General features: G+C 45.1%; 1 protein-coding gene and 1 non-coding gene across 4 annotated transcripts in view; both read left to right on the top strand.

Moving 5' to 3' along the window:
• Dcaf12 (DDB1 and CUL4 associated factor 12) overlaps positions 1-21,070 on the top strand; it is a 24,480-nt gene extending 3,410 nt beyond the window's left edge. For 2 of the 3 annotated variants that reach the window (XM_021159620.2, XM_021159619.2), the window contains exons 3-9: positions 10,213-10,419; positions 11,625-11,685; positions 13,421-13,614; positions 14,681-14,746; positions 16,812-16,974; positions 18,262-18,440; positions 19,167-19,903. In XM_021159620.2, coding sequence (XP_021015279.1) covers positions 10,213-10,419; positions 11,625-11,685; positions 13,421-13,614; positions 14,681-14,746; positions 16,812-16,974; positions 18,262-18,440; positions 19,167-19,325 — 1,029 coding nt within the window. In that variant the 3' untranslated portion in view covers positions 19,326-19,903. Of the gene's footprint in view, positions 1-10,212; positions 10,420-11,624; positions 11,686-13,420; positions 13,615-14,680; positions 14,747-16,811; positions 16,975-18,261; positions 18,441-19,166 lie in introns of all 3 variants that reach the window. The other variant, XM_021159618.2, reaches the window with a different exon arrangement.
• LOC115030924 lies at positions 899-1,006 on the top strand. The gene has a single exon (XR_003836524.1). It is a non-coding gene; the product is annotated as a U6 spliceosomal RNA (small nuclear RNA).
• Positions 21,071-25,738: the final 4,668 nt, after the last annotated feature.

The raw sequence follows: 25,738 nt of genomic DNA, 5'->3' as shown, positions 1-25,738 counted from the left end.
ATTAAGAGATTTTTATTTTATTTTATTTTATTTTTGGTTTTTAGTTTTTCAAGACAGGGTTTCTCTGTATAGTCATGGCTGTCCTGGAACTCACTTTGTAGACCAGGCTGGCCTGGAACTCAGAAATTCACCTGTCTCTGCCTCCCAAGTGCTAGGATTAAAGGCGTGTGCCACCACCACCCGGCTGAGATTTTTAATTAGAAGTGTTAGGACAAAGAAGTGCTCAAGGAAAGAGTAAACTGTAGGGTGGGTCTGGGCTCTTGAGGGAAACGTGCTCCCATCAGCTTCTCTGTCTTCCCTCCTCCTTCATTGGTGACCTTGTCCTCTTTTTCTGCTTCTTTTCTTACTTCTGAGTCTCCCGACCCCTTCAAATGAACATGTGTTTTAGGTCCCCTAACTCTGTATGTTGCTGCTTCTAGTGTTTTAGATAAGAGGCCTCAAAGACAGAAATTGATGTCAGCATCATTTAGGGTACACGGTAGTGACCGTAGTGACCACTTCATTGCTGTGTACCAGCTTTTGACATAGTTAGAAGTAGTAAGCACCTCTCTGAAGGTAGAAATGAGACAAATACTTTTTCGTATATTAGAATCCAAATGTAGCATTTTGGAGCCTGGGGCAATAGAATTGTTACAGTTCCAAGTCAGGCAGGGGTTTAGAGTTGAGACTTTGTCTCAGAACAAACAAAACTCAAAGATATCATTAGTTTCTGGGACAAATGTGTGTGTGTGCCTAGTGGCATATGGGCATTTGCAAAGAAGAGAGGAAAATTATGACATGAGAGTAAGGGAGCAGTTTTAAAGAGAGTAAGGGTTGTAAGTAATCGGAGTAGAAATCTTATCAGGAAACTATGTAACCAGTATGGTTACAAGCTAGAAGAGTCAAAAGAGTGGGTGTGGTGCTTGCTTTAGCATTGTACACATACTTAAATTGGGACGCTACAGAGATGATTAGCAGGGCTCCTGCACAAGGACACTTAAAAGTCTGTGCAGTGGTTTATCTTTTTAAGGAAGTGGATATGATTGGAATGGAAGTGTGCAGATGGCAAGACATCTCAGAAGTCGTAGATGCTAGGAGACTAGATGCTAGGAGACGTACGACTGGAGTTGGGGAAATGGTTCTGTCTAGCCCTCCCTCTGTTTTTAACTCACCTAGTGTGGATAATAACAGGTAATGTTAGAATGGCGAGTAAACTGACCCTCGACCAAAACGTATCTGGGGTTATTTACAAGAAAGGTTACTCTACATCAAGAACCTTGGGCCTGTGAGATTGTTCAGTGGAAAGATGCTGATCCCCAGAGCCCACAAAAAGGTGGAAGGGACTTCATAAAGTTGATTTCTCTGACCTCCACATGCCACACACTCTGAAACATACACCACACTTACAACACATAATAATAGTAGTCGTCGTGGTAGTAATAATAATAATATAAATTTTAAAAAGAAAAAATCCTTGGGTGCCCAGTGGGCAAAACTTGCCAAGCCTGCCAACCTGACTTTGACACTCAAAAATCCATGTAATGGGAAGAGAACTAACTCCCTCAAGCTGAGCTACACGTGCTTGCTGTGGCCTGCATGCCCACTACCAAATATAAATAAAAGTGTTTAAAAAAAAAAAAAAAAAAAAAGGACTAAAACTGCCAGAGACCGTAAGTACTGGTAGTGTCTTTATAAAGGTCATAGGCAAAATTCTAATCAGTTTTGAGGAAGGAAGTAATACTACGGTGGCTGGGGCCAAATTTTCACTTCTGTTAAATATTGTTTTACACATAACACTTGCAAAACTAGGTGCTACGAGCAAGCCTGCACAAAACTTCCTTTTTCTGATTTCAGTCTTGCCCTGTGGTTTAGGAAACTGTCATTGTTGATGCTTGGAGTAGAAAAGGTGTCTCCTGTTTCTTTTGATAGTCTGCTGACAGTATTTTGAAGATGAGTGTATTACTAATCATTGAATTTACTCTTAAAATTTTTTTTTAGCTTGGCACTGGAGAGATGGCTCAACAGTAAAGAGTGAGCATTCACTGCTTTTTGAGAGGACCTGGGTTTGATTCCCAGCCCTACATGGTGGCTCACAAGCATGAGCACCAGGCACATGTGTGCTACATAGACAGACATGCAGACAAAACACCATACACAGAACAAACGTAATACGTTTTGTAAACATTTACTCTTGGTGCCTACTTCTGTCTTCCTAAGTTAAAAGCCTATGTTAATTACTTTTTAGATTTCACATGTGTTAGTGGGTGCTGTGCTTGCCACAGAAGCATGTGAAGGTCAGGACAGGGGTTGGTCCTTCCTTCCACCGCGGGGGCTCTTGGGATGGAACTCATGTCCTCAGCCTTAGTGAGAAGCTAAGTGCCTCCTCACTTCATCATCTTTTGCTTGCCCTCTCCTCCCTTTCTCTCTTTGCCCTGGCTGTCCTGGAACTCCCTATATAGAGCAAGCTGGCCTTGAATTCACAAGAGATCTGCCTGCTTCTACCTCCCCAACCCTGGGATTAAAGTTGTGGTCAAATGCTCCTGTCCCCTAATTAACACTTGATACCTATTTCTGTCTTCTCTGTCTTTATGACGAATACTTGGAAATAGTGGAGGTTATCTTCTTTTGTTTTGAGGCAGAGTCTTATGTAGTTCATGTTGGCTGTACTATATACCCAAGCAACCTCAAAAACCTTGCTCCTCTCCCGCCATCTCATAATTGCTGGGATTATAGACAGGTACTACCACACTTGACTGTTTTCTGTTTTTTTTTTTTTTTTCATTTTTATGTGTATGGGTATTTTGTGTATATGGATGTGCACCACATGGGCAGAGTGCCTGAGAAGGTCAGAAGTGTGTATTGGATCTTCTAAAACTGTAGTTACAGGCAGTTGTTAGACATCATGTGGGTTTTGGGAATCAAACCTAGGTCCCCGGGAAGAGCAGCCAGTGCTCCAGCCCCAGCTGTTATGTTTTGTTTTGTTTTTTGTTTTTTGTTTTGTTTTGGTTTTTTTTTTTTTTTTGAGACAGGGTTTCTCTGTATAGCCCTGGCTGTCCTGGAGCTCACTTTGTAGACCAGGCTGGCCTCGGACTCAGAAATCCGCCTGCCTCTTCCTCCCAAGTGCTGGGCCCCAGCTGTTTTATTCTTCTTTGTTTTTAATTCTCTCATACATTATATCCAGACCTCAGTTTCCCCTCCCTTCACTCCTACTAGCCTCCACACACACACCTTCCCTCTCTTCCCAAATCACTGCTCCTCCATTTCCCTTGAGAAAGAGCAGGCCTCCCAGGGATATCTCCTGAAAAAGGCATAACAAGTTACAAGACCAGGCACAAACCTCATGTCAAGGCTGGACAAGGTAACCCGATAGCAGGAAAGGGGTCCCAAGAACAGGCAAGAGAGTCAGAGACACATCTCACATAACCAAGCTGGATTTTGTTATTTTCGTTTGTTTTTATTGAGACAGGATCTCTCAGTATAGTACTCACTGTTCTGGAACTCACTCTGTAGACCAGGTTGGCCTCAAACTCAGATCTATCTGCCTGCCTCTGCTTCCCAAGTGCTGGGATTAAAGGCGTGCGCCACCATGGCCCAGCACTGTTTGGTTTCTTTTTGGTTGGTTTTATTTTGTTTTGTTTTGTTTTTATAGTATTGTTTTCTCTTTGCTCAGCTTTTAGAACCAAAGCAGGGAACCAAGAATAGTGTGCCATGGCTTTTTGACATTTGGCAAATACTTCTTATTTTTACCATCTGTCTTTGGTTCTGTTGATGGGTTGCAATCTGATCTCATGTAGCCAAAGACTGCCTTGAACTCCTAAGCCTGTTGCCTCTCCACCTTCCAACTGCCATTGGTTGTTTCTGTAAAATAGTGATAGCATTATCTGGTATGCCAGTTCTCTGGAAAGTAGCAGGGTGAGACTGTAGCACTCGAGGCTGAGGCAGGTGGGTCTCCTGGTTTGTTGTCTGGTGTGCTGGTTGAAGGTTGGAAACTAGCTAGGAGGCCGAGGCAGGTAGATCTCGAGTTCAAGGCCAGCCATGGCTGTAAACAGAGGCCATGTCTCTGGTAGGTAGGTAGGTAGATAAGCAAGCAAGCAAGCACGCTGTGTGAGAGATTGAGATTCCCGTACAACAAGCTTCAGGTATCTAGAGTTGGAATAGGTTAGACTGTGGAAATTGATCATCTAAGATTACTTTATAGGGGAATGGAGAGATATGGGAACCATAAGGTTAGAGTACTGCTCTACGAGAAGAAAATGCAGGAGGAATACCCAGGGTTTTTACTGTGAGAGATAATGGGGTAAATCTAAATGACAGAAGGAGAGGATGAAGAGAAAGATGTGAGACAACTCAGGTAGGACCTGAGGTAATGATGTGCTTTTATCAATTGGCTGATACTTAGGAGAAGGTAAAATCTTCAGTATGGGGGTTACTAATTTACAAGAGTATTGAAATTGCTGTGGGTTTTTTGCTTTTGGTGTTTTTTTGTTTGTTTGTTTGTTTGTTTTTTGGTTTTTTTTTTTTGTTTTTGTTTTTTTTTTGGTTTTTTGAGACAGGGTTTCTCTGTGTAGCCCTGGCTATCCTGGAACTTACTTTGTAGACCAGGCTGGCTTCGAACTCAGAGATCTGCCTGCCTCTGCCTCCCAAGTGCTGGGATTAAAGGTATGCGCCACCACTGCCCATGAAATTGCTGTGTTACTATGAAAGAAAAGACACTTTGGCTTCTGTCACATAACCCTTCCTTTAAATTTTCAGACTTTTATTTTGTTTTGAGTGTTTTATGGGCAGGATATGGGGCAGTTCCTAGTTTTCCAGTGATTTTTTTTCAAAGGTGAGTACTATTGAGCCACAATGGCTAAGGGCCTCTAATCTTAAAGGGAAGCTATATTCATAACCTTGGGGGTTCACCTGTATTTACCAGGCGGGAACTACTACAGAGCAAATGGGGAGCCCAGAGGAAACCAAAAAAGTACAAAAAACAGTGAAGAAAAGGGGAGGGAGGGGCCGGTGCCTTAAAGAGAAATGCCTGATATTAGATATTTCTAATTAAATCCTAGAGGAGTTTTGTTTACTCAGAAGGGTTTGTTGGGCTTTTTGTTTGCTTAGGGTAGTCTGTGATCGCCTCGAACTCCTGGTGGTAGAGTTGCCCCTTGGTTCTAGCTCTTGAATACTGGAATTATGGGCATGAACCCCCCACCCCCTTGTGTGGAACTAGCTAGTGTTTTGAGATTGGATTTCCCAGTATAGCCCTTGCTGCCCTGGAACTTACTGTGTAGCTGAGGGTGACCTCTAACCCTCACTGGCCTCCTGCCTCTGCTTCCTGTGCAAGAAACCCCTCCTGGCAACGATATTTAAATTAGGAAAGGATTTGTTTCTCAGCATGATGCCCTCTAGCAAGAAACTCCCAGGGAGCATGCAGTAGAAAAAAGATAAAAATCATTTGCTCTAGCTAGTGAATTGGGGGGAGGGGGGGCGGGGGGCGGTGCTCCTCGGAGGATTTGGGAAGGATTTGTGTCAGGTGTTTGGGGAGAAGTCTTAAACAAATAGCTCTGCTCTCTGAAAGGGTCTAGAAGGACAGTAAAGCTGTGAGTAGCAATGGTGAAGCAGCTTTTCTATTCACCAGGTTAGTCTGCTGTGGCTTTGACAGGAGTCATGTTTGACCTCCATTTAGAGATGTTCTGTAAAATTAATATTTTTATCAGAACACCAAAGCCCAGCCAAAGCACCAGGTTAACTCTGTTCGGGCTGCTTTTTCTTCATCCCTCAGTCCTGTGCCTGGATGTGCTGCTGCGTTCACTGATGGACGTCATAGTAATGACTACAATTGGTTGTCAGATAGGAGGGAGACCTTTGGGGCAGCCTGACTTTGGAAGTAGAATGGTTAAGCATTAGTGCTGAGAAAGCAGCTGTAATGTTAATGGTTTCTGAGATGATCTGTTCAGATTACCAAAATCGTAATTATTTACTGCAGTTTTTCTCTTTGGGATATTAATAAAATCTTTATAGTTCAGGACTATGCCACACTGTAGGAAATGTCAGGCCTGACCTCTGCTGTGGGGACCAGACATGTCACTTTACTTCTCAGCATCTCCAGTCACCATAGTGAACTCACAGGAGCACTTCCATGCATTTGTACTTCCACTTGATAACATGTGCATAATTGAAATGTGTGATCCCTTTATTTCAGGAGTAGTTTATTTGAGGTTTGGGGCTGCTGGATATGTGTTGACTCTGTTGGTCCTCATGGCCTTCTATCCTGGCTGGATCTTTGATAGGCATTACAGTCAGTACCAGGATTACTGCTGGGTGCTACCATGCCAGCTGGGCGTTGTTCTGTTAAAATACCAGCACCTGGGAGAAGTTGGGGGTGGGGATGGGTATAGCTCCGTGTCCAAGAACATACTTATTGGTATTGGTGTGTGACACCAATACCAGAATGAAAAGCCAGACAGTAGTAGCACACTCGCACACTTGGGAGGCATGGACAGGTGGATCTCTGAGTTTGAGGCCAGGCTGGTCTACAGAGTGAGTTTCAGATCAGCCAAGGCTACACAAAGAAACCCCGTCGAAAAGAAAAGAAAAGAGAAGAGAAGAGGAAAGAAAAAGTTTCCTGTGACTTTAGAGAAGTTAAAGTTTGCCCTGGAAACATCCAGGACTATCCTGAAGTGTACACACCAGGCTAAATTTTCCTCTTCTATAAGAGAAGAGAAACTGGGCCTAGAATTTGGGCCCTGACTATCTTGATATCAGACTTTTTCACTGAAACAGCCCTAGACTGACAGTCCTGGGCCAGTGTGAAGATTTCCTGAAGTTCTGAGATAATATTACCGTGAGCCAGGCAGTGGTTTAGCATGCACGCCTTTAATCCCAGCACTCAGGAGGCCAAGGCAGGATAGCTGCTGTGAGACTGAGATTGTGGTGGACTGCATGATGAGGCTAGCTTAGTCCAGGCTGGAGGGGAACTGTTCTCAACTTTAAAATATATGCTAGTTATGCTGTTTATAAATACATATTCTATAAATGATTATTTGAGCTGGGTAGTGGTGGCACATGCACTCTGGAGGCAGAGGTACACATATGACTTTGAGGCCAGCCTGTTCTATAGAGCAAGTGCCAGGACAGCCAGGACCTCACCTTGAAACCCTGTCTTGAAAACAACGTTACCATTGTATTGTTACAAAAATATCTTGTTTCTGAGAAACAGATATGTATTTGAAGCTCAGGGTTCAATTCTCACACAATGAAATACTCTGTTGGGGTGTGAAAGTCTTCTCTCATCTACTGATTAAATAGCTGCTACCAGAAGATGAGGCTCTGGTTTCCTGTAGAAATCAAAGCACCAAATATATACATATGCCACCATGCCCAACTTTTGATCATCCACGTGTATTAAAATTATGGACAGAGCATAAATATTGAAGAATAAGGAATGTATTCATTAACTGCTAGTGAGCCTAAACAGTAAAGTACTTGTGGCCATGAGAAGCTGAAGAAAGCTGGGCAGAGTGGCTTGCATCTGTATCTCTAGCACTTGGGAGGTAGGATCAGGAGTTCAAGGTCATCTGCTGTGAGGCTGAGGCTATGTGAGACCCTGTATCAACAAAGAAACAGAAAGTAAGTAGGGAAGACCAGCACCTGGGAGCAAAGAAGAGAGCAAATCTCTGAGTTCAGAGGCCAATCCAATCTACATACTGAATTCTAGTACAGTCAGTCAGGGCTACATAATGAGACTGTCTTTAAAATAAAATCAGGGGGGCTGGTGAGATGGCTCAGTGGGTAAGAGCACCCAACTGCTCTTCCAAAGGTCCAGAGTTCAAATCCCAGCAACCACATGGTGGCTCACAACCATCTGTAACAAGATCTCTTCTGGAGTGTCTGAAGACAACTACAGTGTACATACATATAATAAATAAACAAATCTTTAAATAAATAAATAAATAAATAAAATAAAATCAGAAACTATCCTGGGACAAAGTAAGGTTAAGGACAGGCCCAGATAGTGTATAGAAATACCAGGAGACCCTGGTTCAGAACTGAACATACACAAAGTATGGTGCCCCTGTGTGATGGTTCAGCAGGGGAGGGCACTGGGTATCACGATTGACGGAGTGTAATCACTGGCACTCAGTGGTAGAAGGGGAAAGCTAACTCCTTTAGGTTGCCATCTGCCCTCCATAGGTATATCACACTATGGAACTGCGTGCTTGCATGCATAAACAAACACGCCCACAAATAAGTATGCAGTGTATGACCAGAAGGCATTATCTACGTTAGGTTAATTGAGGTGGAAAGGCCTACCCTAGTTCTGAGCTAGGATATAGGACAGAATAAAAAGAAGCTAGCCTTCATCTCTGCTTCCTGACCATGGCTGCCTCAAGCTCTTGCTGCCATGCTCTTCCTTCTTGATGAGCCAGAGCCTGGGAACACTGAGCTAACCCTGTAAGCTGCTGCTGAGGGCCAGTTTCTTAGAGCAGGAAGAAGACAGATGGCGAACACAGCCTGTTTTCCTTCCTGGCCTACTGTGCAACTGTGGTTTCCTTTTTGGTCTTGGCTCTCCCCTTTATTCCCTACTGTTTTGGTTTGACTTTTGTTGTTTTTTGTTTGTTTGTTTGTTTGTTTTTTGTATAGCCTTTGTTGTTCTGGAACTCACTCTGTAGAACCAGGCTGACTTCTAACTCAGATCTGCATGCCTTTGCCTTCCAAGTGCTAGGACTAAAAGCTTGGACCACTACCACCCACCTTTTTAATGTCAGTATCAAGATCTCTATCAACATGTGTGGGTGTGGAGATCAGAGGGAAACACCCGAGGGAATTGATTCTCTCCTTCCACCACGTGGTTCTCGGGGATCTCGGCAGTAGGTGGTTTCCCACTGAGCCATCCTGCTGGCCCAGAGTTGTTTATCTTCTTGTCTGGAAAACCAGTTTACATTTTGCTCTCCTTTCTGTGGTAGATTTCATTTTAGAAAGAGTATTGCGTTTTTAGTAACTGTAAGGTTCTCTTTCCTGAAAGCCTTTGTCCTGGGTGTGCATTTATACGTCATCACACCCTCACCTGCATCCATTGCTTTTAATCTTACGTTTTCCTCAGCAGCAGCCTCTGCGTGTCCCCCTGTCCTGGAAGGGGAGGCTCAGGGAGCCAGAGCCTGAGGCTTCCCTCTCTGTGCTGCCAGCTCCTGGCTCGGTCCCAGTAGGTTAGTGCGGAGTGTAGCCGGGATCTGCCTCAGAACCGCGCCCTTGTCCTGTGGAAAGCAACTCTGTGCCGGGTTCCCCGCGTCCCCAAGCCTGCTGTGACGAGGCAGAGTGTTCTGTCCCCCATGAGGCACAAGTACGGAAGTGAAGATGATGGTTTTGATTGCCTGAGTGAGCACTCTACCTTTCAGATCACTTAAGTGTTTAAATGCCCTGCAAAACCAACAATACAGGAACTGTACACTACTACTTTAAGGTTTCTTTTACTTAGTCATATATATAGGTATAAGCGTGTGTATGTTAATGAAGATGCCTATGTAGGCCCTCTAGAGCTGTACTTACAGATACTTTTGAGCCACCTTACATAGGTGCTTAGACTCGAGGTCTTGCAGTACATGTTCCTAACCACTGGGCTCTCTCTAGGTGTATGCCATTACATTTTGTGCCAAACCTTTGTAGTACCGATAAATATGAAGAGGCCATCGAGGCAGCTGAGTGGGCAAAGGCATTTGCCTCTGAGTTTGAAGACATCTGGAACCCACAGTGGAAGGAAGGGACTGACCCCATGTTAAGCCTGGCCAAAATTTAGTACAAGTCTACAGCACCTGGTATCCCAGGTGGTCTCCCATCCAAGTACTAACCAGGCCCGACCCTGCTTAGTTGATGAGATCAGGTGAGATTTGGCACATTGAGGGTGGTTGAGATTCCTGCTGGGTTTGGTAGCACATGGTTTACATAATGAATTCCAGGCCGGTCAGGGCTACAGTGAGACCCTGTCTCCAAAGTAAATAAATGCTATGCGTGGTGCTATATGTATGTACTTGTGAGGCAGAGGAAAGTGGATCTCTGTCAGTTGGAAGCCAGCTGTTCTACATAGTTCCTGGCTTGCTAAGGCTGCACGGTGAGACCCTGTTTCAAGAAAGAAAACAATGAAAATTCCCAGGGTCTGCTATATAATAGGCTCTAATGGAACTCTCCCAGATGATTTAACAGTGTTGACTGAATTAGATCGACACTATTGTTTTATGTGCCCCATCTCTCTTGCAGCTCTTTGTCGTGGATGTCCAGACAGGCCAGATCACCAAGATTCCCATTCTGAAAGACCGGGAACCTGCAGGGGTGACTCAGCAGGGCTGTGGTATCCATGCAATTGAACTGAATCCTTCTAGAACTCTCCTCGCCACTGGAGGAGACAACCCAAACAGTCTTGCCATCTACCGCCTGCCTACCTTAGATCCTGTGTGTGTGGGTGATGTAAGTGTTTCATTGGCTGTAGTTAGTTTCAGGGGATGAGGGGTGGAAGAGAGCAGAGTGGGTGGACATTGGGGTCCCATAGGAAAGAACCAGCACATATGTTTGATAGAAGGGACAAAATGACAGATCGCTGTGGCCAATAACAGGCTGTTTTTCAATTCAGAGGGTCCACATCTCTCTCATTGCTCTGTCAGAAAATAAACTTACCGATCCATCCATAGTCAGGTATTGTTTTGGCTCCAGAAGTATAGCATGAATGAAATTAATAAAGCCCTTGCCTGCAGTATAGTGTTGAGTGGTGTGTAAGTCAGTATGTGGATCATACAAGTTGGTCTCGGTGACATGCCATAGAGGAGGGGTACCCGCAGGCTAAGGGGATGGACTCTAAACAGCAGGGGAGCACTGTTTCAGAGAGCAAAGAAAGCTCAGTGAGAAGACATGTGACCAGGGCCACTTAAAACTGAGCACCAGCCATGGGAGTGTTCTAGGCAGGAGACGGGGCTCCAGGGTAGAAAGCTGGAAGCCCTGCTCTCTGGACATTTTGTTTTTGTTGTTGGTTTGGGGGTTTTTGTTTGTTTATTTTTGGGTTTTGGTTTTTTGAGACAGGGTATGTAGCCCTGGCTATCCTGGAGCTCCCTGTGTAGATCAGGTTGGCCTCAAACTCACTGAGCTCCTGCCTCCCCTGTGCTGGGATTAACAGTGTGTGCCCCTCTGGGCATTCTTACTGTCTGCAGGACTGCCAGGCTTATTGTACCTTTGATTGTCCCCAGATATTATGAGGTCTTACCTCACAAGATCATCAGAGACCCACGTTTTTCTTTGCCTGCTGTTGCTTTACATTTATCTGTGTGTGTACAGATGTACGTGTAGAGGTCAGAGGACATTGAGAAAGTCAGTCCTCTCCTTCTGTCTGGCCATGAGAGTTGGCATCAGTCAGTCCCCTTTACTTGCTGAGCTATCTTGCTGGCTCTGTTTGTTCAGCACCAGGGTCTCCATATATGGCTCATGCTGTCCTGGAACTTGGATCCTCTGCCTCAGCTTCCTGAATTACAGGATATGCAGCCATGCCCTTCCATACTTAAGATTTTTAAGATGCATTTTCAGTCAGACCGGCACGCTTTTTAGAAGACTTCACCGTGGCCCTTGTTTGACTAACCTCTGTTGTTGTTTGTGTTTTCTCCTCTCTGTACATGTCACTCTCTAAGGATGGACACAAGGATTGGATCTTTTCTATTGCGTGGATCAACGATACTATGGCAGTGTCTGGTAAAGTTGCCCTTCTTTAGGGAGATTTGGTGTAGCAAAGACAAGTATTACAAATGATCCTGTGCTAGAAAGTAACCACGAAAGCTCCTGGGCCGGGGTGCCCAGTCTCGTTACTTTAATTTACTCATTAGCTAGGTGGTACGAGGTTGAAATAGGGCATGCATACGCTGATGGTGTGCCCTTACCATTCAGTTTCATTTCCTAGACTCCCCTACCTCATGCACCTCATGCCCCTCACCACTACTGATTTTTGGGGGCAGAACAGGGTATCACTTTGTAACCAAAGCTGGACTAGAACTCATATGTGGTCTATACTGGTCTTGAACTTCAGCAGTCCCTCTGCCTAAGCTGTTTTTGTTTGTTTTTTGTTTTGTTTTGTTTGTTTGGTTGGTTGGTTTTTTTGAAACCGGGTTTCTCAGTTTCTTGGCCCTGGCTATCCTGGAATTGACTCTGTACACCAGGCAGGCCTGGAACTCATAAATCCACCTGCCTGTGCCTCCTGAGTGCTGGGATTAAAGGGCTCTGCCTAAGAATTTTAAGTGTTGATACTCTTAAGTGTACCCACTACACCAGCTTGGGAGATTTTGTGTGTTATTCCACCTTATATTTTTAATTGATTATTTTGTGTGTGGTATACTCATGCCGTGGCACATATATGGAGATCTTAGTGTTAGTTCTGTCTTTCTTTCCAACCGTTGGAAGGCAAAAGGAGGAAGATCAGGAGTTCATGGGCCAGCCGTGTGCTCTGCAGCAGCACTTTGTAGTACATCCAGAGAAAAGTTCAAAGGAAAGTTTACTTTGAATGCATGAGATCCTGGGAGTGGACTCAGCGCTGCGCAAGGCCTCTAGAAAAGAAAACTTGCTCCTTATTGCTTATTTGCTAAGGAAAATAATTTGAGTTTTGTTTGTCAATTGAACTCGGGAGCCAAAGATGGTGGGGCACACTTTCAATCAAGCACTCCTAGGGCAGAGACAGGCAGATCTCTGTGTTTGAAGCTAGCCTGTTCTACAGAGAGGTCCAGGATAACTAGGGGGTCAGTGATGTCAAAACAATAGCTCAAGTCCGTGTGCTCAGATGACTATTCTACTTCTGAATTATATTCCCAGCACCAAAATAGAGACACTTTTTTATATGGGATCTTCTCGCATAGCTCATGCTTACCTCAAATTGACTATCCAGCTAAGGATTGACATTGAACACCTCCCAAGGACTTGGATCATAGGTATAGACCATCATACCAGGTTTTACATGATAACTGGGGATTGCACCTAGGACTTCCATGCATGCTAGACAAATGCTTTATCGAGTCGTAGCCCCAACACTAAGAATTTATTCTTGACCAGGTATGGTGGTGCATGCCTTTAATCCTACACTCAGGAGGCAGAAGCAGGCAAATCTCTTTAAATTGGCTATGGACTTCCCTCGAATTGAATATAAAGAGATGTTTCTGGAGGAAAAAGTATAGGGAAGAAATCTGAACTAAGTACGATGGCTCATGCTTGTAAACCCAGCACTCAGGAAGCTGAGGCAGACCTACTGCTGCAGGTTTGAGGCCAGCCTAGGCTACAGAGGGAAGAAATCTGTCTTAAAGAATACTTGAGTGTTTGGGGTGGGCTGTGTAGCCACGCCTCAGTGTCAGGCTGGATGTTGAAATGAAAGGCCTCTAATGGTCTTCTGTATGGTTGACTGTGGAGGTCACTTACAGCTGACAGCTGTGAATGTCCTATACTGCAGGCTCACGGGATGGGTCTATGGGACTCTGGGAGGTGACAGATGATGTGTTGACCAAAAGTGATGCAAGACATAACGTGTCACCAGTCCCTGTGTATGCTCACATCACTCACAAGGCCTTAAAGGATATCCCCAAGGAGGATACAAACCCGGACAACTGCAAGGTGCGGGCTTTAGCCTTCAACAACAAGAACAAGGTATGAACTCACCAAGGGATTCCAGCAGCCTGTCCCTACTGACTTTCTCCTTGTCCCTCCAAGGCAGTGCTTGCTATGTAACTCGGTTTTAAATGCCCAGAGTGTGTCTTTAGAGGCCGAGGGATGCTGGTGAGCGGTTACAACTGAGGCCGTGAAGCCCAGCCTGTGTCTTGGCTGTATTTGTGTAGAGCATGTTTGTGGTCATAATTTCCCAGGACCACTCTAAACTGACCCTGCTTCATTTGCATGTGCCTTTTCAGGTGCTCTATTTTGGGTTTGATTTGCATACTGGCCTTGTTTCTAAGCTCCCCATCTTGACTGCCCTCTTTATCTCACACCTCCAACCGGTCACTGGGTGAGACCTCCTGACAAGTGAGGAGGGTGTAAGCAGAATTCAAGAGGGGACTCAGAGCCCAGAGAGGAGACAGGCTTTTGTGAAATCTAAAATGGACACAATTTGATTCATTTAAAAAAATATTTACGGGCTGGTGAGATGGCTCAGCGGGTAAGAGCACTTCCGAAGGTCCTATGTTCAAACCCCAACAACCACATGGTGGCTCACAACCACCCGTAATGAGATCTGATGCCCTCTTCTGGAATGTCTGAAGACAGCTACAGTGTACTTACATATAATAAAGAAATAAAATCTAAAAAAAAAAGTTTACGTGTCTGGGTGTCATGCGTCCATATTTGCATGGGTGTATGTGCACCACATACACAAGGGCCCCATTTGAAAGGTGGTTCACTAGAAGTAGGTTTCTCTTTGCACCTACAGAAAAGCAGTCTTTCACCTGAGCTGCGCTCTAACCTGCTTAAGGATGTCAGGAAGATGAGTAGCGCAGAAAGGACAGTTTTACCCACAGATGTGTGCTTGTGTGCTTGTGGAATCGCATATACTGTGTAGCTGCGGTGCATGGGTGTGTGAGCGCTTATCACTGGCATCCTTGGGGTAGGAGGGGGGGGGGGGCGGAAGAGGAGCCCCAGCTCTCAGCTTCTTCCCCTGCGTAGTCTGGTGCTTCAGTTTACTGCAGGTCATGTAGTAACTTCTTTTCTGTTGCTCTTGTAGGAATTGGGAGCAGTATCGCTAGATGGCTACTTTCATCTCTGGAAGGCTGAAAATACATTGTCTAAGGTGAGAACATGAGTTGGTAGTTTTATATAATTTACCATAGGGTTAGAATACTGTCTTTCTCCCAGAGTCCTAGTGGATTTGCCCAAAACACCTTTCGCCCAAGGTCTGGGGATAGAATTGTGAAGAACATGAAGTTATGAGTCTGGTGTTGCCTCTCTTGAGGCAAAGTCTGTTTGGGGATCTTTCTTTTTAATTTATTCCAGTCTGACCTTAAGCTTGTTGTCTTCTCGCCTCTAAAGAACCTCTCAAAGACTGGAAAATACTGACAGCCACCGCCATGCCTAAGCAAGCAAAGGCCTGCCTGCCTTTCTTTCTTTCTTTCTTTCTTTCTTTCTTTCTTTCTTTCTTCCTTCCTTCCTTCCTTCCTTCCTTCCTTCCTTTCTTTCTTTCTTTCTTTCTTTCTTTCTTTCTTTCTTTCAGACTGGCTCTCAGTACAGACAGACTCTGAATGCACTAACCCAGAACGCCTCCAACTCTACCTCCCCACTGTATCGTCAAGGAGGCCCTCAGAGAGGCCTCAGATTGCAGGGTGCCCAGGAAAGTTGCCCTTTGTACTAGTGGTCTAGTCCACAGCTTATTTAAGCACTGGTTTGTAGAGTGACTGTCTGGTAAGGTTGTCAAGGTGGAAAAACCTGAATGTTAGGAACTCCTGGCAACTGAAAACTAATCAAACTAAAATAGTTTCTTAATCTTGTTAGATGATGAGAAAATGGAGTGGATTTTTGTTTTTTTTGGGGGGGGTTTTTTTTTTTGTTTGTTTGTTTGTTTTTGGTTTTTTTGATATGCTGTTTCTCTGTATAGCTTAGGCTGTCCTGGAACTAGTTCAGGCTAGCCTGGAATTTGGAAATTCATCTGCCTCTGGCCCCTAAACACTGGGATCAAAAGCATGCACCACTATACTCAGTTTGGGTTTTTGTGTTGATGAGGTCATACTATGTTAGCAAAGCTAGACTGGAACTCTGTAATCCCAGCTGCCCTCAAACCAGTGATCTTCCTGCCTCAGCCTCCCAGATGCTCAGATTACAAATGTGAGGTGCCATCCCAATGGTTTTGGGGTTTGTTTTGTTTGTTTAAGATTTGTTTATTTTACATATATGAGTGCACTGTAGCTATCCTCAGACACACCAGAAGAGGGCATCAGATACCATGGTTGTGAGCCACCATGTGGTTGCTGGGAATTGAACTCAGGACCTCTGGAAGAACAGTCAGTGCTCTTAATCACTGAGCCATCTCTCCAGCCCTAGTTTTTATTTCTTAAAAGATTGGCTCACTGGGTAGCCCTGGCTTCTCTCAAGCTTGGGGTCCACCCTTGGCCTTACAGTGCTGGTATATTACAGGAAAGTCTTTTTTTTTTTTAATATTTATTTATTATTATACATAAGTACACTGTAGCTGTCTTCAGACACACCAGAAGAGGGCATCAGATTTCATTATGGGTGGTTGTGAGCCACCATGTGGTTGCTGGGATTTGAACTCAGGATCTTCGGAAGAGCAGTCAGTGCTCTTACCCGCTAAGCCATCTCACCAGCCCAGGAAAGTCTTTTAATGAGACCCGAGATTGCAACAGCACAGTTTAAAAAATAGATTTCTTTATAATACTTGCTAGCAATGTTTTTGTACAGTAAAGTATTCTTCACATCTTGCCTGTGCTACTTATAACATCTGTAATAAGCTTTTTGTCGGGAGGAGATAAGGCTCAAGGAATTGACAGTCCCCTGTGTCACAGCAGCTTTGCGCTCCAGTAGGCTTGCAGGCAGAGACTAGACTTTCTAGTCCTCAAGGATCAAAGATGAAGGCTGACTCAGTTTACCTGGGATGGAGTATACTCTCTCTGGCATACAGAGGGCTCAGTCCTAGAAATAAACTATAGTTCTTGGCTTTTCCTGGCATTCTGATTATTTGATTCCAGTTTTCCCTTTCCCCTAATCCAGAAGTTACTAGTTTACTAGGCTTTGTCTTGTCCCTGACTTAGGTAGTTTGTGTGTAAAGGAAGCCTACAGATGAAGGAACACAAGAGCAATGCTCATTTTATGTTATCATGAATGTGTGTATTTTCTCAATTCAGCTCCTTTCCACCAAATTGCCATATTGTCGAGAAAACGTGTGTCTGGCCTATGGTAGTGAGTGGTCAGTGTATGCAGTGGGCTCTCAAGCGCATGTCTCCTTCTTGGATCCACGGCAGCCATCGTACAACGTCAAGTCTGTCTGCTCCAGAGAACGAGGCAGTGGTAAGTCCCTGTGTGTCCCTGCAGGCTTATAGCTACATTGAAATGGGTTTTCACCTTTTTGTTTCTTCTTAGATTTGCAAACAAGATCAGGGATCCCTGTGTAACACTTAGAAGTATTTGGTAACAGAATAGAGGAACTTAGTTACCTGTAGAACAGAGTGTCCAGGCTGTAGAAACCTTTGGTACAAACCACTGTGAGGAGATAAGCAGTGAACACTAGTCCTCCAGAACTAGCCTGAGCTAACGTTCTTCCAAACTGAGTGACACTGGATTGGTGCGGGGTGGAGAATCAGAAGAGCATGAGATCACTTTTGGATGTGCTGATAACTATGTACAGCGTAAGGTTTGACAATTATACCTCGAGAAGCCAAAGAAAATGCTTGTTTTCGTTCTGATGAGTAAGTGGGGAGTCTGTGCTTGTGTGCAAATGGCCTGCCTCTGAGCTGCACCCGTTCCCAGCCTCTGCCCAGATTGTGAATTCTAAGGGCCATCGCTCACCTTCCTCAGTGGAAGACTTGTGCTGCTGTTGTCTCTAAGTTTCAGAGTCCTTTGTTCTGATGACTCGTTTGCTCCCTCCAAGAATCCTGTGTAAGAAAGCAGATGAGACGAGTGAGTGGTCAAGACTGCTGACTCCTGAGGCCCTGAGTTCAGGCTCCAGCACCCATATGAAATGCTCACAGCAGCACTGGGGAGGCAGAGGCAGGCAGATTTCTGAGTTCGAGGCCAGCCTGGTCTACAAAGTGAGTTCCAGGACAGCCAGGGCTATACAGAGAAACCCTGCGTCGAAAAACCAAAACAAAAAAGCATACACCATCATGCCTGGCTTTTAAAAGGTTTTGGTTACTGTTAATGGATGTAGTTTGTGTAAAGAAATACTGGTTCACAAAGGTCCCTAGCTCTACACAGATGTCAGGAGGCACCTGTACCCATTGTACTTAACCCACAGGTACAGCAGATGTATTTTCCCTTTCATCCAAAGAAGATGTAACTTGTTGTAAATAACATCTACCAGTAAGTCCTGTCATGCTGGTAATATGGAGAGAATAGTGGGCTACGGTGTACGAAATGTGATAGAGAAGAGCTAATAGTTGTGAAAGGTGATGCCCGTGCTGTTCAAGGCTGTGGGGCACAAAGAACCCAGACACACTTATATTCTTTGGCACAAAACAATGTAGATTTTCCCAGTAATCTAGCTCATTAGCAGAGAGTTCTGCTTAACCATTGGCACAGTGCCATCGGTCATTTCGGGTGTACACTCTGTAATTGCTCTGTGTTTTTCTTTCTCAGGGATTCGATCAGTGAGCTTCTATGAACACATTATCACTGTGGGCACAGGGCAGGGCTCCCTGCTGTTCTATGACATCCGAGCTCAGAGATTTTTGGAAGAGAGGCTCTCAGCTTGTTATGGGTCCAAGCCCAGACTCGCAGGGGAGAATCTGAAACTAACTACTGGCAGGGGCTGGCTGGTGAGTAAGCCCAGACCTGAGAGGATGGTTGTGTTTCAGCGAGGGATTGTCTACCCTCCAGTCTTCCCTCCTTGATTTTTTGCTTTTGGCATTCCGTAGAGCAGAGAAAGGCCCCTTCCCTGACTTTGCCTTTGTGTCTGCACACTGGCGCCAGGGGAGGAGGAAGGTGGTGGTGCAGATGCTTGTAATCTCGGCTCTCTGTAAACTGGAGGCGGAGGGTGGCAAAAAAGTGAAAGGCCTAGGAAAATATGCTGTGCCTCAGATTTTCTCCCGGTGACAGCAGAGCGGGAAGGCTAAGGAACCGTCTGCCATTGCTGCCAGTGAGTTATCATTAACAAGGCTGACTGGGAAAGTTGTCTTGGGAAGACTTGCTTTCATGTAACAATTCTTTTTTTTTTTTCTTTAAGTATAGAATAGAGTTTATTAAGGGCATGGGGAGGGGAGTTAAGAGAGTATAGAGGCAGAGAAAGAGAGAGGAGAGAAGTAGAGGAGTAGAGGCCGGCCATGAACATGTGAGGGGGGCGGGGGCAAGGGGACAGAGTGGGAGCAAGAAGGCAAGAGCTCATGTAACAATTCTTTATCTGGTAAAAATGAGGCCCGTTTCCTTGAGAGCCAGTTGTGTGATGGTGGGTGATAGAATCCCTGCCTTTGGCAGAGACCAGAAGGCCTCCCTGTCCCTTCTTACTCTCTCCTAGAGGTGCTAACCGTCTCCTCATCTTCCCACAGAATCATGATGAAACTTGGAGGAATTACTTTTCGGACATTGACTTCTTCCCCAATGCTGTTTACACCCACTGCTACGACTCGTCCGGAACGAAACTCTTTGTGGCAGGGGGCCCCCTCCCTTCTGGGCTCCACGGAAACTATGCTGGACTGTGGAGTTAATGACAACTAACTTTCTCCCAAAATGCAGATTTACACTAACTTCCACCCTCAGTTTCCTTGCTTGGTCTTTTGATTTCCCTAGCTGTGGAAGGCTCTCCTGTCTATGCAAACAGAGTTTGCTCCTGGGTCAGGCAGTTACTAGGAAGAGGCTCTATGCAGAAATCCAAAAGCTGGGACGTTCTACGTCAGTTGGTGGTTTGTTGTTCTGGGTTTTTTGTTTGTTTTCACTTTGCAGTAATTAGAATTTTACTTTTCCCCCTTCTGCTTTTTAAAGCAAACACTGTTACAAATCCCTTTTTATTTTTCCCTCTCCTTCCTCTGGCTTCTTTACACTGAAATGACAAAGTCATTCTCACCCTTACTTCACGGAGGTAGGGCCCCTTTATAATCGTGTGGTGGCTGTCCGACTTTCTGTGAAAGTGTGGGAGCCTTTGCGTGTGTGTCTCTGTGTGTGTGTCTGTGTGGTGTGTGTGTGTCTGTGTGCGTTTGTGTGTGTGAACTTGTGTGCCTGCTGGTACTGCATCACTGATACTACTTGGAATGAGGATTATCTGTAATTAAAGTATTTATAAAAGAAACAACTTTACTCAGAGTCCAGCTTTGGGACCGACATTGTAGGAAGAGAAACAGACACACCAGGAAAACCCTTGAGTTAGAGAAGCCGGATGGGAGGGGAGGCTGCATCCCAGGACTCCAAACTGTCCAGGCCTACCTGTCCTTCCACCCACGCAGGAATGCCCACATGTGTGTTACTTCCACTCCCGACCTCCTGTCTGCTCGCCCAGACTGGGGAATGCAGGCGACTTCACAGCCTAGATAAAGACAATCCTCTCCCCCGTCTCCTGCCTCTGATCTGACGGAGAGCAGGCAGTCTCAAGCCTGTGTGGTTACTGTTCATGACTTGCAGGAGAAACCTTCCATTCTTGGGGTTTTGCTGGTATTTTCTAATTTGTCTGTCCAGGAAGGTGTGGTTTGTAGCGAGTGCTTTGTGTGTGGGATCTGTTCTCAGTGCAGCGGGGCTTAGTGTTGGAAGTCACCGTCCTGCTCTGTTGGCTCATTCCTAGGGTAGTGACAGGTGGCTGTGCCAGCATCACTGCATGTGACAGTGTAGCTGTGACTGGTAATTTGCTTGTTTCTCTCAAACTATTTAGTGTGAAGGGTTTTTTGTTTTTGTTTTTAACTTGCAGGCAACCGACTGTCAAGCCAGTTGTTGTCTTCCGAACATCATGTGGAAAGGAAGCTCTCCCCACCCTAGTACCCTGAGACACACAGTGCTGCCTGAGAAATGCAGTCATACACCTGCACCCAGTTTCTCGGTTGCTCCCCAGTTCTTCCATGCTCTCTTTGTGTCAAATGAGTATTCTCATAATGGCTGGGGCTGCTGGGGAGGGAAGCGGCAGGCCCACCATAGGACACAGCATATGCCACAGGTTTTAGAATAATCATCCTATAATCTAGAGAAATAGGTGCTATCAACAGGAAATTAAGCAAAATGCTGGATGCTGTGAATCTTTTGTCTTAATTTTTTTCTATTCTTAAACTACAGGCTGTAGATGTCTTAGTTCTCACAGAACTTCTGTCTTTTTAAACTGACTTGTGTGTTTAAGAAAACAAAACTCTTGTAGGATGTTTTGTGCCATTGCCAGACCGTCTCCTGTGATGCTTTTGATTGTCTTGAGATTTTCTGTTTTTAAAAATGTAGCATTTGACTTTTTTGCCAAGGAAAAATAAATACTATCCCAGTGCAGAGCTGTTCTGAGTGACTATATATGGCAAAGACGCTGCAGGGAGCAGACCCGAAGGATTGGTGAGGGCGTGCTAAGACTTTTCAGAGTTACCTAGAACGGCTTGCTCCTGCTTCCCGGCTCTAGGCTATGGGGTGCAACTGAGGGCCCCCGTGCCTAGAGCAAGTAGTGTAGTGCCTGAAAGAAACAAGTGGTTCTGGGGCCGGTGGCTAAACTGACTATCTTCAACATAATTCAGTCAGTGATGGCCCCGTCTGCTTCACTGAGGGTGTCCTGAGAGTGACTAGAAGTGGCTGCAGAGTGGCCTTTCTTGCAATTAAGACCACACTGAATGGTCTTCCCAATGCTGGGGGTTGGGGGAAGACTGCTAAGTCACACGACCAAGGCTTTCCAGGGCAAGCAGGCTGTGCTGATCTTTGCATTTGCTCAGACCAAACTCACACTGGGACCTTGATAATCAAAGATTGCAAGACAGAAGAGGGTGGGTAAATTAGTTAAATCAATTTGAGAATATGTCCTACAAAGAGTGACATTTGGACAGGACCTGGAACTAGCCTTAACACAAGTTGGAGTACAAAATCTGAACATAATATTTCATTGTGTGGGGGAAATAAACAGATATCAGGAGACGGCTGTGCAGTAAGGAACATTTGGACTGGAATTTGGTTCCCAGCATTTACATGGTAGTTCACAACCATCTATAACTCTGGGGGATCCAACACCACCCTCTGAACTCCAAGGCCAGCGGGCATTCATACATGTTACATACACATGTATGCAGGTAAAACACTCACAAAATCACCTTTTTTAAATGACCACTGATGGCCCAGAGAGATGGCTTCAGCACTTAAGAGCACCTGGCTGCACTTCCAAAGAACTAGGGTTTAAGTCCAAGAACCCACATGACACAACTGCTATCTCCAGTCCCAGGGGAATCCGTACTTTGCTGTGTGTTGCATACATGTGATGCAGAAACATACATGCAGGCAAAACACTTGTACAGATAAAAATGGTAAAATGCTAAAAAAAATTTTAAAAATGACTTGTGAGGTGAACTTGGCATTGTGCTCACTGTCTAGGCAAGGATGACTTTGAAGGCCTGATTTTCCCGCCCTGGCCTCCTAGGTGCTGCGATTACCCCAAACACCGCGGCTATGTCACTGTAGGACACTATGGAACATGTTCAGAAAGCTGATGTAGCAGATGTGCCGTGGACTTGCCCTGGACCTCTGGCCTCCATGGAATCTTGGCCCTCTTCCCCTTTTCCAGTCAGATTTAGTAGCAAACTACATACCACAGAGGGGCTTTGTGGGTTTTATGGCGCCCTGGCCCTGCAGCAGCCCCTCCTGCCAGGCCATGAAAGAATCCCCTGTTCATTACTGAGCCACGCGCTGCCTGCTTCATTCCTCATGAGCTGCTGGCTCCTCCTGTCATCCCCTGGGTTCTTGGCTGAAGAGAATTACTAGCTCTTCAATGTTCATTAATGTTCCTGTTCCCCTATGATTTTTTTTTTGGGGGGGGGCGGGGGAATTAAGCCATATCCAGCCTGGTCAGAGCACAGGCTGGCCTTGAACTAATCTACCTCAGCCCCCTCAGAGCTGGCTTTCAGGCATGAACTACCACGTCTGACAGAGTTAAGGACTTCAGAGTCTAATACTCCTCACCTGAGCTCAGCACGTGTTTTCTGGACCGCTCATTAACTGTGTCTAGATCTGTAATTAACATCCTATGCTGCAGTCAGGAAGAAAACTCCTGCCTTCTGTGACCTCCCTCACAACCCCCCAGTCAGAGGACTGGAAATAGTGAATCTAGTGCTAAGATTTAGATCCTAAGTGGCCCCCCAGGTTCACTTGGTAGAGACTTGGTCCCCTGCTGATAGTACTCGGTTGAGTCTTCTAGGAGGTGACAGAAAATGGAGGGAAATTAGAGTACTGGGCTGTGTACTTGAAGATAGAGGACCCTCTCCTTTTTCTTTCTTGTACTCTCAAATCTCTCCCCAGCTGGGTTTCTTCAAAACACAGTCCCAGCTATGAAGTTCAGTTTTGCCACAGGCCCTAAAACAATGGGACCAGCTACCTATAGACAAATTACATACACACACACACACACAGAGGAAAACCTGGAGGGAAAAAATGAAATTAATAAATGAATAAACAAGTCATGGTGTTGCCGGTAGTGCTTGCTTGAGAGATGGCAGCAGAAGGATCAGGCGTTCAATGGAAGTCTCAGCTGCATAGTTGAAAGTCAGCCTAGCTACATGAGAGCTTGTCTACACCCCACACAAAGATACCAAGAAGGCTGGACACAAGAGCACACTCCTTTAATCTCAGCACTCAGGAGTCGGAAGTAGACTGTATTGGAGGCTAGCCCGGGCTACATAGCAAGACCCCGTCTAATACAACAAAACAAAAGGTGTCACACACAGGGCTGGTGAGATGGCTCAGTGGGTAAGAGCACCCAACTGCTCTTCCAAAGGTCCGGAGTTCAAATCCCAGCAACCACATGGTGGCTCACAGCCATCCGTAACGAGATATGATGCCCTCTTCTGGAGTGTCTGAGGATAGCTACAGTGTACTTACATATAATCAATAAATAAATCTAAAAAAAAAGGTGTCACACACAAATGATTTATCTCTGGTATTTTGAGGTTCAAGCATTTGCCAATAGCAAAGCTGATTGCCTTGGTGTGAGGTATGGTGCAGGTTTGGGTCCTCAGTGTGTTCCCTGAGTAACATCCTCATAATTTTTCTGCCCTCTAGTCTGCTACAGTAAAAGTGATCATGATGTAGAGTGTATCTTTGTTTGTTTAGGTATTTTTTTTGTTTGGTTTGGGTTTTTTGTTTGTTTGTTTGTTTGTTTGTTTGTTTTTTGGTTTTTCAGGACAGAGTTTCTCTGTGTAGCCCTGGCTGTCCTGGAATTTGGTCTACAAGCTGGCCTCAAACTCAAGAGATCCACCTGCCTCTGCCTCCCAAGTGCTGTGATTAAGGGTGTGCCCCAACAGCAGCACCCAGCTAGAGTGTATTTTAAGGTACTAACACAGATCCCTGAGAAAGGACACCTGCTCCTAGGTGCCATCTGCCAACACTGAGTATGAATGAGAGAGAAGGGGCTGTTCTAGCTGTACAGCTGCTTAGGGCTGTGGACTCAAAATGAGGCCCTGCACTGATGGGGTGTCTGTGGGGGGGATACTGTTGTGTGAGTGTCTGTGAATGAGTATGAGTGTGTGTGTGTGTGTGTTTGTGTGTAAGTGTGTGTGAGTGTGTTTGAATGTGTGTATGAGTGTGTGTGTATGTGTCTATGAGTGTGTGTGTGAGTGAATTAGTGAATGAGTAGAAAAAGCAAAATATAGAGAATTTTCCTTTGATTTCTGGGGATTAGCAGGTACTCTAGGCAGGCGTGCTGGTGCAGATGGATCTAAGGACAAGTGTCTAGTGTTAGCCAGACAACAACACTACACAATCCACAGTTCAAGGACAGATTGGGCAACAGAAAATAGCCTCAAAAAAAAAGTAGCTTTGTATGGTGGCATATACCTGCAATCCTGCACTGAGGAAGCGGGCAAGAGGATCCCAGAAGTTTTGAAACTAGCTTGATCTACATGGTGAGTGCTAAGCCATATAGCAATACTTTGTCTCAGAATCATACAAACAAACAAACAAACAAACAAACAAGGGCTAGAGATATAGCCCAATTGTAAAACACTTTTGTCTGGCATGTACAAGGTCCTGGGTTTAATCCCCAGTACAAACAACAGAAAACAAAGACCCCTCCCCACAAATAAGCCAGGACTATGGTGATTCTAGCATCAGAGAGGCTGAGGAGGGAGGACTGTGAGTTGAGTTCAAGTCTTAGTACCTCATACCAGGTAAGTGGCTGACACCAGCTTATAGCCTAGTGCACATAGGCAGGAGAATCAGAGGTTCAAGGTCAACTCTGGAGGCAGGGGCTTCGGAATCTTTTAAGTTTGTGGCCAGCCAGGTCTACAGAGTGAGTTCTAGGACAGCCCGGACTACACAGAGAAATCCTATCTGGGAATTAAAAAAAAAAAAATTCAATGTCATATTTGGCTCCCTCTGTCTGTCTCTGTCTCTCTGTCTCTGTCTCTCTCTTTCTCCTATTCCCTCTTCTCTCAGCCAGGCATGATAGCACATGCCATTAATCATCAGAACTTGGGAGGAAGAGGCAGGAAGATTTCTTTGAATTCCAAGCCAGCCTGGTCTACAAAGAGAATCCAAGGCTACAGAGAGAAACCCTGTCTCAAAAACAAACAAACACAAAAAATATAGTATATAGTCATACATATTTATACACATAGCAGAAACCTAAAATGTCATCTCCACATTTTTCCATAGTTGGTATCTGGGCAACACAGACACATTTGCCAGCCTTCAGTTGGGTGCACTGGCAAATGCCAGTAATCCCAGTATTATTTATTATTTGGAAGAGACAGGAAGATTGCCATTTGTTAGGTCAACGTAGACAAAATAGCCAGGTTCAAACTAATCATTAGCAAGACCCTAATTCTATATCACAGAATGTGGAGGAAGGAGAAGGAAAGGAGAAAGAAAGGAGAGTTTACTGTACTTCAAGGGTCTCTTTGAGAAGCTACATAGTCTGTTTAGCCTTGTGTGACCAGAGAATCCATCACATTCCCAGTAGGGGGAGCCA

This window comes from Mus caroli, chromosome 4 (assembly GCF_900094665.2).
Source record: "Mus caroli chromosome 4, CAROLI_EIJ_v1.1, whole genome shotgun sequence".
Lineage (NCBI taxonomy): Eukaryota > Metazoa > Chordata > Mammalia > Rodentia > Muridae > Mus > Mus caroli.
This window is presented reverse-complemented; position numbering and strand designations above follow the sequence as displayed.